This window comes from Pelodiscus sinensis, chromosome 6 (genome assembly GCF_052426305.1).
Source record: "Pelodiscus sinensis isolate ZL-2025 chromosome 6, ASM5242630v1, whole genome shotgun sequence".
NCBI lineage: Eukaryota > Metazoa > Chordata > Testudines > Trionychidae > Pelodiscus > Pelodiscus sinensis.
The window spans coordinates 105,515,600-105,528,249 of NC_143057.1; the positions used below are offsets into that span (position 1 = coordinate 105,515,600).

At 41.0% G+C, this 12,650-nt stretch overlaps 1 protein-coding gene across 1 annotated transcript in view; it reads right to left on the bottom strand.

Moving 5' to 3' along the window:
- Nucleotides 1-12,650, bottom strand: part of EGFLAM (EGF like, fibronectin type III and laminin G domains) — a 125,691-nt gene that overhangs the window by 20,006 nt on the left and 93,035 nt on the right. The window contains exons 14-17 of the mRNA XM_006139475.4: nt 9,724-9,849; nt 8,896-9,139; nt 4,002-4,113; nt 2,518-2,634 (exon numbers count right to left, since the gene is read on the bottom strand). Coding sequence (XP_006139537.3) covers nt 2,518-2,634; nt 4,002-4,113; nt 8,896-9,139; nt 9,724-9,849 — 599 coding nt within the window. The remainder of the gene's footprint in view (nt 1-2,517; nt 2,635-4,001; nt 4,114-8,895; nt 9,140-9,723; nt 9,850-12,650) is intronic.

The following is a 12,650-nucleotide window of genomic DNA, read 5'->3' on the forward strand; positions in this document are numbered from 1 at the left end:
TACTGCTAGTATGTTCGCCTGGAGAATTCAAAGCTAGAAATGAGTGAAAGGCTCAGTGTATTACTTCTTAAAATATTGGAAGCAGTTCAGTTGAAAATATTTGTGAACCTATAGGATTTTACAAATGTGTCAGCATTTTGAGCTAAGAAAAAATGTTGCATTTTGTGTAACCTCATTTAATATATAACAAAATTATGCACAAGATGTCATATTCTAATCTTAGTTACATCTGCTTAAATATGGCAAAAGTCCATTTGTATTAATAGTTTCACAGATTTTAACCCTAGAAAAAAAAACAGCATCATTAGCTTAGCTGACCCCCTCCATAATAAAGGCCCTAGAACCTAACCCAATAATTCCTGCATGAAGCCCAGGATTTCTTTTTGAATTATAGCATACCTTTTTGAAAGATATCCAATCTTGACTGCAAGTGGTGGAGTGAGCTGTTCCATTGGTTAATTATCACCACTCTTAAAAATGTTCATCTTATTTTTGTCTGCATTTGTCTATCTTCCACTTCCACACATTGAACCTTATTATGCATTTTCTCCTTCATTTAAGAGCATCTATTGTCAGCAATCTCATCCCCACTTAGGTATCTGTAGACGGTGATCAAGTCCATACCTCAGCTCTGGAACTCCAGGTGGGCCCAGTGTGGCCCCAACCTACCCCAAACATCAGTGCCACCACTCTGAGCCCCTGATGGCATGCCTAGCCATCCTGGGCTATAGGGGAGCAGGAACCAGAAAGGAACTGCAAGAAGGGACCAAGAGATGGAGTGTGGGCAAGACCACACTAGGTAGTCTGGAGAGGCACAGCCTTCCCTAGCCTAAAATATCTCCTGCCCGTGTGCTCAGTCAATTATTTCCCATTATCATTACGTCTTTTTCAGTGTCACTGTATTCCAAGATGTAACCCCCAGCTTGTAAGAGTGACCCACATTTTCTGCTGCTAGATGCATGGCCTTGTATTTGGCTATATAAAAATGCAGCCAAAAAATGCAAAATGCACCTGGTTCTAACAAGCTCACCTTATCAAGCAATCAAGATAGGACTCTATCATGACATGTCAGCATCATTATTTACCTTTGCATCAATTTTTGTGTCAACTGCAAATTTTGCCAGCAATAATTTTGTATCTTCTTCCGTGTCAATAAAGAAATTGAACAGTTGTGGCTCTAAAAACACCCCCATTGTATGACAATTCCCCATTTATGATCAATTAATCAATTTTTAATCCATTTACTATAAGCAACATTAAGTTGTTATTTAACCTTATGGAGATACTCACATCCTGAGCTCAGGATTCAGGGATAAGTTCAGAAGTGTAGCTAAGTTATTCTAAAGAGCTCTAGAGGAAGCCTGTACTGAGGTAATTTATATTTTCTTCTGGCCCCCCATTGCATTTTATACCAATTTAGTTTGCTTACAGATGATTACATGAAACATCCCTTCCGAATTTTGCTCATTAACTGGTTGAGTAGGTAGGTGTAGCTCACACACCACAATGACACAAGACAGGAGGGTAACAAGAAAAGCAACTAACAGGAGGTTGTAAGAGTGTATAAATTACAATATACAAAGTTACATTAGTCTTCATCCTACTTTGCCTTCTGCCTTACTAGCATGTAAGTTACATTGACAGTTCATTTGTCTATGCTTTGTCCATCACTGAGCATTTAGACTCTCCTTCTGCTCACTTAATAACATATAGGCATCTATGGGTCTTAAGAGGTCTAACTTGGAGATTAACTTAGCATATCACCTCTGACTGTGGCCCAGCATGTCTGTGGTTCACTGGTTAGTACAGTACAGAAGATAAATAAAAAAATAGCAAGAACGCTTACTAATAATATGTCAATAGTATTAGGAAGAACATGATGGTCCTGATTATGAAACATATGTTTAAGCAAGGAGAAGTCAAGCACCTTGTGAAGAGTTGCTGAGGTCAAGGAATGAAAACGTGGCTTGTCAGAAGTTTTGCCATTAACTTCAGTAGGGCCAGGATTTCACCTTAGGGGTACGTCTAGACTACTCCATCGATGGAGCCATGTAAACTAGTTTACCTGGAAGAGGCAAAGAAGCGGGGATTTAAATAATTCCCGCTTCATTAAAATAAACATGTCCGCCACGCTGTGCCGACGATCAGCTGATCTGGCACACTGCGGTAGTTTAGACGCGGATCAGTCGACTGGGGAAGCCTGTGCTGAACAATCCTGTAAGCCTCGTTTCATGAGGCATAAGGGATCAGTCAGCAAAGGCTTCCCCAGCTGACCCATCCGCGTCTAGACTACCGCGCTGTGCCAGATCAGCCGATCGTCGGCACAGCACGGCGGCCATGTTTATTTTAATGAAGCGGGGATTATTTAAATCCCCGCTTCTTTGCCTATGCCGGGTAAACTAGTTTACATGGCTCCATCGACGGAGCTATGTAGTCTAGACATATCCTAGGTGTCCAAGTGTCAGGGATGCAGAAGACATAAAGCGAATGCACAGAGTTAATTTCAAAATTAAGTACCTTTTGAATACTTCCACTGAAGGGCTTCAGTATGCCAGAGTTCTTCTTCAGGTTATCATAATTAGGGACTCCACCAATAAATATGTCAGTGTTGCACTTAATCTGTGTGAAAGCTCCCTGTCAGAAATCAGAATCCATTTTTGTTAGATCAGGCTGCAACCATGCTACCATCTTCAGGCTAGCTTGCTTTATATTTTTAGAAGGGTGAGTGCCTTTGGTGACACATTTCATCTAGATGCACGCAATATATCCTTGCACCTTCATGGTAACGTGGAAGGGACAATGTGGACCTGTACTAAATGATGGTTCTGGATGGCTGCCCCATACCCCGCACTTTGAGATGCCCTGTGGTGGCCACCTCAACCATCTGTGGATGGTCCCCCATATTAGCTGCAGGGCAAGGTAGGCTGGGGTGGGCTGGCATGAGGCAGCAGCAGGGGCTGCTCCCTCACCACAGTGGTGGGAACTGGAGTTATCTGGCAGCCAGTTCCAGTGTGCCCACTTTCTCAGCCCACTGCACTCTGCTTCACAACAGTGGGGGGAAGTGAAGGCCCCCTGCTTGGGGCACTGGGAAATAATTGCCTCTGGCCCTGTGCCCCCATGGGGATGGCCCTACCCATACTAAAGGAAAGAGGTAAATGGCAGATGTGTCATGTGTCTCAGCTGGGTACTGGAAGGAGAAGCTGTCACTCAAACTACACCAGATTTCAGGTTAACTTTTTGGTATTAACTGGAAGGATTCCAGAAGTAAGGACACAATTATATAATTTCAGTTCTGCAGGAATTCTTTGTTGACAGCTTCAAAGCCAGTCTCTCTCTACAACCCAAGCATAATGTTCAGCTACAAAGTTTGCTTGTATTCAATAAACACTGAAAGATGTTTTTTACCCAATTACGTAAAAAGGTGTTTCCTATATTAACGACATAGTTAGAAACATTAATTAAATAAACTAATTAATTAATTAAATAAACTAAAATACCATTAAAGGACAAATAAGTTACAGATATTTGTACCCCATTAATTAGATAAGCTGAAATACCATAGAGGGAACTCTTCAGATAAATCCGTTATGGGAAAGAATTATTTTATTTGGAGAAAAAGATTTTCTGGGTATAAATTCTAACATTTGTGCTGAGAGGTGCTAATGGTTGAAAAATGCACGTGCTGGTATTTTGCAGTAGGTACAACTACAACTGATAAATTGAAGATCAGGAAGAAGTGAACCTCATGTATGAAACAAGAAATTTAGTTTGTAGCACACATAAGGAGGAGGAAGTGAGGTGCTCCCAGTTGTCTCCTGGGGTCCTCTCCTTCCCAACTAAAGAGGAGGTTTGCCCCATTTATGTGCTTCAGTAAATAAAGGAAAAGGCTTTGGAATGTGGCTTATCTGAATATCGCATTTTTACTAATGTTTAAATGAGAAGTTGGGTCATTTTATGAAAAACTGCTTTATATGTAAGAATATGCATTTTATGCACCTTACCTCTGCCATTCCTTCCACTGGCTTTTGTTTATCAACCTGTAAAATACCATTCTTTGCAGTGCGAGACACTCTTAGTTCATGCCACTGTCCCAGAATGACAGGCTCTTCACTTCTGTTTAATATAAAAGCCAATAACATAAAAACCCATAAGAAGTCTACACTTGCATCCTTTCGATATTTTCAAACATTTATCTTCACCAACTGGTCTTTTAAAGTTAACGTCCAGAACCCATCCTTTAACAGAAATAAATTACTGAGTAACTTTACCTAATAGCACTAAATAAAATAAAATTAAAGGGAAGAAATATGACTGCACAACAGCTCAGTATATATGAGGCATAACAGGAGGCACTATTAACATGAGCAGTGAAGGAATATATGCCAGTGTTCCCATATTAAACTAAAAGCACTTTACAGGGGTGGATTTACAATTAAACATACCATGCCCTGACACGGGATCCCCCAAATGACATGGGGCCCCCAGGCTATGCAGTCCAGCACTGGGTTCGGCAGTCCTCCCTGCCCCTATACAGGGAGCAGCGACTTGGGGCGGGAGAGGGCAGTCCCTCTACATAGAGGGCTGCGGTGGGAGCAAGAGAGCAGGGAGGAACATTTGACAAGTTCAGCAATATTGACAATTGAAAGTGTCTCTCTACAAAATATTATGATGATTTAATTGATGATTTTGTAAAGAAAAAGCGTAGAAAAAAAAGCTGAATATTTTATTTCAATTGAATAAGTTTCTACAGAGGAAGTTAACTTTTATTTTTTCTTTAATGCGTCATCTACACATTTTATTTTTACATATTTTCATGATGGCTTAATGCAAATTCAAGCTTTCATATAGACCAGAAGTTCTCAAACTGTGCTCTGAGAGCTCCATTCAGGTGGACTGAGGAAAGGGTTGGGGTATTTTTTTTAATAAAGTGCTCTTAACCAAAACACTTTACAATAGTTAGCTAACGGTACAAACAATATTTGAAAACATTATTAAGTGGTCCACTGAGACCCTCTGCAATTTTCAATCGGTCTGTGGAAAAAAAAGTTAGACTACAAACATAATCAAGGTACCTCAATTTATTTTCATTTACTACTTGTAATGTAGGAGGAAGAAAAAAGAATGAAAAATGGGAGGGACAGGAACAATGAATGTTCTTTTTCTTGGCCGAGTCCTGGGTGTGGGGGACGACAAAAAAGAACCTGAGCAAATGGCCCCACTAAACTCTAAACCCACCACTGGCACTTTAGTTTTATTTGTAAAGGCACTTTAAGCAGCCAGGGCACTTTATTATCAGAAAGCTAAACTTTCTATATAATGTCTGTAGTTACTTGGATATAAATATATGAAGAAAAAGTCTCAGATATACCTCCCCAATTCCCCGTGACAGAAGCTGGGAGTTACAAAAGTTTACCTATGGCAGAAGTTACCCATAAAGAGACAAAGGCTTTGGGGATGTCTACACTGCACTGTTTTCCCAGAAAAACTACACTTACGTCCACACTGCTATTGAGTTCTTTCGACAGAAAGTTGAAAAAACAAAGCGGTTTTTCCAACTGCTGTAAACCTCTTTCTACAAGGAAACCTTTTTCTGAAAAAGCTTTTTGGAAAAAGTCATATGTGGACACAAAAGAGAGTGTTTTTTTGAAAGAAGAGGCCTCCAGGAAAAAGCACAGATGCCCTGCTGGCCACTCTGTCCACAGTACTCACAACTGAAATGTGAGATAGCATCCAATCAATGTGGATGCTAGCTTTCGAAAAAGCAGATGGCTTTTTCGTTGCGCTTTTGCTGTGTAGATGCTCTTTTTTGAAAAAAGTTTTTCCGGAAGATATCTTCTAGAAAAGCTTCTTCAGAAAGAAGCCTGCAGTCTAGATGCAGCCTATGAAACAGAAACATTCTGTGTTTGCTAATTCCATTCAATTTGAATAAGCTCTTTTGATGCAGGCCATTACAGTGAAATCCTTTTTTTTTTTTAATTCTCTGCATATTGTACATTAGGGGGCATAACCAAAATATGATCCTAATTATGTAATGAGATTCTGAATAAGAACCATAATCCCCAATTGTTATGCCCAGTGACCACCAGTCTCACAGGAAACATTTTAAAACTGATTCAGATAATCTTTATTAACCTAGCACTAATCTGGGACAGAAAAACAGTCCCCACAGATGTTACAATAAATGAAGATCTATAGACCTTTCCTTTACTTTGAAATGCCATTTTTATTAGTTTAGGTTAAAGCAGTTCAAATCCAAATCATATCTCAAAGCCTTTTATACTGAATTCTGCCAATGTTCTTCTGACACCCAAATCAGTAAAAAAAACATTGCCAACCAATGTCATTCATTCTTTGTCCTTTTCTTGTTTAGTGACAATTAGGGTTTAATCACCTTGGATAAATCAATGTGTAATAGGGTTTAATGCCTTGGATAAATCAATATGTAATAAAGAAACCAGATGGTTTCTACTTAATAAAATGCAATATATGTATTCCCTCTGTCCTTCTCAGCACTAGTCATCATAACGTCAACCTTCCTGTTTTTGTAAGCTGTAATTATCATTAGCCATGGCTGAACCTTGAAGAGTTTGAGATTTTCAGAACTGCTTGGTCAATTTTTGGATTTGTAAAAGTAGTACAAGTTTGTGAACCCTTTTGGGTGAGTCAATTTTTAACATTCTTTTTCTAGTTATATTGTGACTCCTTGTCTACGTATGAAGGATAAACTCCCCTCCCTCCCCCATTTTCTAGGTTTTGAATTCTACTTCAAGATCCATTAATATTACTATCTATGCCCATGTGCAGTCTGATGGGGACAGTGGAGCCTAGTACACAATAGGATGACAGAGTGGTAGCCTACACCTAATCTTCGATTCAATTTTTTGTCTCCTCCTTTCGTAGCCTATTGTTTACTGCCTGTGCTCTGCTTCTTTGTTCACTGTGTTGCCTAAGCAAGCACAAAACTCAGTCACCTACAGGATGAAATTTAAACACTTATCATCCAAGCAGCACCCAATTAGCTCATCTATCCTAATTATAATGAGAATATTTACATCTAGCTCATTTCAGCATGGTGCAATGGCCAGGGTAGCCAGGAGATGTGAGTCATATCCCCAGCTTTTCTACTGACTTCCTGTGTGACTTTGGGCAAGCCACCTATAAACTTTTTGATCCAATTTCAACATCGGTAAATTGTGTATAATGCTTACCTCATCTTTGAGATCTATCGAGGAATAGTGCTCTATAAAGACTTAAGTATCACAGGAGGTGGTGGCAATCCCTACATTTCATAGAATACTAGAACTGGAAGGAACCTAGAGAGATCATCAAGTCTAGGCGCCTGCCCTCAAGGCAGGACCAAGCACCATCTCGATCAACTCTGTCCGTCTAACCTGCTCTTAAATATCTCCAGAGATGGAGATTCCATAACCTCCCTGGACAATTTATTCCAGTTTTTAACCAACCTGACCATTAGGAAGTTTTTCCTCATGTCCAACCTAAACCTCCCTTGCTGCAATTTAAGACCATTGCTTCTTGTTCTATCATCAGAGGCAAAGGAGAACAAATTTCCTCCCTCGTCCCTGTGACAACCTTTTAGATACCTGAAAACCACTATCACATCCTCTCTCAGTCTTCTCTTTTCCAAACTTCTCTGGACCTTCTCCAATTTCTCCACATCTTTCTTGAATTGTGGTGCCCAGAACTGCAGAGTAGAGCTGCCACTTTGAAATGCTGTGTGCAGCTTGGGGCCAGCTGGGAACGCCAGGCTGCACGGCATTTCAAAGCGGCAGACCTCAGGCTCCACACGCTGCATGCAGCCCAGGCCAGCTGGAGAATCCCAGTTGGCCATAGGCTGCATGCGGCATTTCAAAGTAGCAGCGCTGCACGAAGCCCGGGGTCTGGCCCCAGGATCCATGCAGTGCAGCCACTTTGAAGCACCATTCCTCTTTCCACCCAGCATTTGCTTATCAGACAGTTGACTAGTTGACTTGTTCACAATCCTACAACTATGACAGCCCCCTACTGGGGACAGAGATGAAGTGCACTTCTCTGGCCTCAGCAAGGAGCTGCTGTGGCTAGGAGAAAGGCGTGCTCCTCTGGCTGCAGAAGAGAGCCGTAAGAGCCCAAGGAGAGGTGCCCCTGGCTCCATCTGGGAGCTGCCGAGTCCAGAAGAGAGAGAGATTCTCAAAGTTCTCCCCCTGCCATCTCTGGCAGCATGGACCTGCAATTGCCGGGAGATAGACGCCTCTCCCCCAGCCCAATGCAGCCTCACCAGAGACACTACAGCTTCTCACTTGGCCTGGTGCTGCTGCAGAGAGATGACTGGTGGGGGGAGAGGAGCCCTCTTTCCTAGGACATCCTATACCAAACTCCCCCTCCCTCATTTCAGATCCTTCTTCCCGAGTCATAGCCTTCACCCCTGTATCTCAGCCCTCTACCTCAACCCTGAGATCCCCCTGCACCGTAAACTCCTCATCCACAGCCTCACCACAGAGCCTGCAACCCCAGTCACACCCTCATCCCCTCCAACCCTGAGTCCCCTCCCATATTCTGAATCCCTCAGCAACCATCTCCATCACAGATCATTCATGTACAGAGTTAATTTTTTTATGTGCCACAATATGCAGGTGATGTGTCACATGACATCTCCATATTGGTGCATATAACAACATTTGTTCCGTTCATGGACATAAAAATGAGAGGGAACACTACTCCGGTGTGATAGCATTCCACAGTAAGACACGTGGCTTCGACTTCCTTAGAAGTAGCCATCACTGAATTTTGCTGAAGAGTGAATACATAATTACCCAAACTAATAGTCTCTCCAACATGTCTATTCCTTTCCTATATCTTGCTTGTGGCATTATTTTAAAAACTATTACTCAAAACATTTACCTGATAATGGCCGTCCCTGAACCACAGTCAAATCTGAACTCCACATAGCTGTCCACCATGTTAATAGACAGGAAGTCCTTGCTGTCTGTGTCATAGCTGTACAAGAGGACCCCGTTCTCTGAATCTGGACGAAATGTCATCTCAAACTCCATGAAGGAAAGGTAGTTCTGTGGTTCCAATGGCCAGAGTATGGTAGCAAATGACCTCAAAGACTCATTGAACTGAGGTATGGCCACGATAAATGCTGGAAGTTCAGAAAAAATCAAAGTTACCTGAGGTGCTAAGATATGATATTGACTAGCTTATTAATCAATTTCAGACAGCTTTCTTCATTATGCATTATGCACCCTAGAAGCCTTGCCATGCCTTCTGCAGCTCTCAAGCACACCGGCAAATCATGCCACTAGACTTCCTTAAACAGCCAACTCTACTGATCAGGCATAGAGAAATATCAGCAATATGGCTCTGTTTTCTCCCAAGCCCTTGAGAATGGCTTGCACAGCAGGAAGTGTGATGAAAGAGTAGTCCCTGTGTTTTGAAGTGCTGGAGGATTGCAGCCCTTGTCCAACCCCCATGCAGTGGTCAAAAGGAGTGTGGAGTCTCACTTGCTTATCCATGCAAGATGCACTCTAACCCATAAAAAACAAACAACATGCACACAACACATTTATCCCCCCTTTATCCATACGCATGTGCTTTTCAGAAGAGGAAACAAATCAGGGCTATTTCCTGACAATTTAATACATGACATCATACCTTACTGAGAAAATGGATTGAACAAGGACTAACATGCAAGTCAAAAATAAAACAAATCTGGTGGCCTCTCACCTTCTTCACAATGTCGACCTTTAAATCCAAGAGGGCAAAGGCACACATACGAATCAGCTTTGCTTGCAGTGCAGGTGCCGCTATTAATACAGGAAGCCTCATCGCAGATTCCACTGCTGCATTCACCTAAACTCAGAGCGGGAATGTCATACCACACCAGTTAATCCAAGAGGATTTAGCTAGCTGATTGCTTGTTGTTACAAACAACTGCAATTTGCTTTTCCAAGCAAACAGGATTCTCTCTCGATATGCAAAACTATGAAGCAGATTTTAGGCTAGTGGTTAATTTCAGCATTGATTTTACATTACGACAAAAAAATGCTTTAAAAACTGTGAAAAAATAAACACCCCTCACCAAATAAGAATTGTTTAAACAGTCTGACCATTCACCAGGTGACTAGGTTTTGCCTACCTCCCTAGGATTTTTGTTCTTCTACAGGAATGTGTATTTCAGAATCTCCAGGTCACATAATTGTTTACATTACAAACATGTTGGTTTGTTTAACCTTAATTATCTTAAGTGCTGCTTTGTTCATTCATAGTTTGGGGGACAGTATGACAAACCCTGAAGGTGTTAAGCGGCAGCAACTAAGCTTATTAACCAGCATGTAGCTGTTAACTGTTCTGTCTGCCCTGCAGGGGATCCATATTACCAACAGATAGGCTTTCTAATCACCATTTCCAGCATGCTGGCATATGATGTCTACAGCATAGAAAGATGCCCTAAGGTAACAACATAAAAACTATTATAGAAGGAGGGATTTTTTTATTTACTTCACAGTCAGTGAAACATGCATTTAATATTCAAAAGCATATGAAGTATCAGTTAACTCAGATATTTTTCTTTGTTTTAAATTGTATTGTTTATTTAAATCCTCCTCCTTTCTACAGGAATAAATTGTAAAAATAAATTAACCAGGCCCAGATCAACGTGTACCAGGTGTGAGCATGAGCATATTGCTAATGTTTCTGCAGTGTTTTAAAGGAGTAAAGTACTCCTAGAGGTGAGATGCATATATTGAGGGAGCTCCAACTGAGTATTTTGAAAGTGATTTACCTCAGACTACAGGTTGGACCACTCACAAGAAAAAACTTAAAAACCAGTGAATAGACCTGTGTCACCTTAGAGACTAACAAAAATGTAAATGGTATCATGAGCTTTCATGGGCACAACCCACTTCTTCAGATGTGACCACAAGAGCTCATGATAACATCCACATATTTTGTTAGTCTCTAAGATGCTGCAAGACTTTTTGCTATTTTTAAAATTATTTTTTCAGTTACAGACTAACATGGCTACCCCTCTGAAACTCAGACAAGAAACATACGAATGTGAGTAGGAAATAGTCAGAACTGACAAGCAGGAAGCAGTTGTGCTCTCTGGGAGTGACTGAGCAGAGTTTGGCAAACATGCTATTCATAGCATCATAGAATATTAGAACTAGAAGGGACCTTGAGAGGTGATTAAGTCCAGTCCCCTACACTCATTGCAGGGCCATTCCTGACAATATTGGTCTAACCTGCTGTTAAAAATCTCTATTGATGGAGATTCCACAACCTCCCTAGGCAATTTATTCCAGCGTTTAACCATTCTAACAGGAACTTTTTCCTAATGTCCAACCTAAACTTCCCTTGCTGCAATTTAAGCCCATTGCTTCTTGCCCTATTAGAGGTTAAGGAGGATATTTTTTCTCCTCCCTCCTTGTAAAAACCTTTTAGGTACTTGAAAGCTGTTATTCATAAGAGGAACCCTTTTACAAAAAATGGAGGGGAGTATCTGGCAGAAAAATTCAATCTACTGCACAAGGAGCTTCAAAATGTCAGTGCAGTCTTGGGATTAGTGCAGTGCAAACTTACAGTTTGATTTCTTATTTTATATTCATTTAGTGCATAAAGAACAGCAGCAAAAGAACTTCTGTAGAGATTGAACAAAACATAAACTTCAAATCAGCCAGTCATTTCAACTAGAGTTGATTAATTGTTCTGTACTGTTACACTAACAAGAAGTGTTATAAATTCTGGAATATAACCTTTGGATCACAGAGTCACAGAAGTTAGAGATGGGAAAAGATCTATTAGTCCCACTCCCTGATAGTGCAGAATTGTTCCCTATTGTACATTTATAAGTGTTTCCTCAAGCTTAGTGTTTAATGTAGTATGTGATGGCCTGATTATACTATTCATAGCACAGAGCATGAGGGGCCACAGGTTAAAGACTGAACACATGCTGACACATCTCAGAGACAGAATGAAAACCACTTCCAGGTGGAGAAAGATAATTACCCTGCAAAATGTCTCTCCTTCCAGCCAGCTGTGTAAGCTGCTTTCTTTGCAGTGCTAATCATTCCTCTTTCCCTCTCACAAACAGCTGTCAACCATGGCTGGATTGGGGTGGGAATCCTACTGTCCTGTTTTTCATCTGAGTATAATTAATTGCTGTGGATTTTAAATAAGATTTGCATACACAGAGCACCTATATTTTGAGGCTCTCACCTCACTTATCACTAATATTCACAGCAGCACCATGACATGATGGAGGGGAATAGTACAAGTCCTATTCTACTGATGGGAAAACTAAGGCATGAATGGCAGAGTTCCACATGGCACCCAGACATCATAGGTTCCAGTATGATTCTCTGTCAGTTTATACTTTTTTTCTTAAATCATAAAGCTATGAGATTTCTGATTATCATGTCATCTGCAAATATATAATATGAGGTAGCTGTGAGGTACAGTGAAAGCTTTGTTATCTGCACTCTGTTAATTGGAAAGCTTTGTTAACTGGCATTGCTCCAGCCACAATACCACGGTTTCTTCAGGAATACGTGCCTGACTCCCGCATGTACAGCTAGCTGTTGTGGGGCTTCTTACTGCTGCTCTGCCTCCTTTCCCCTCAGCCTGCCAGATCTATCAGTAGGAAGTGGGGC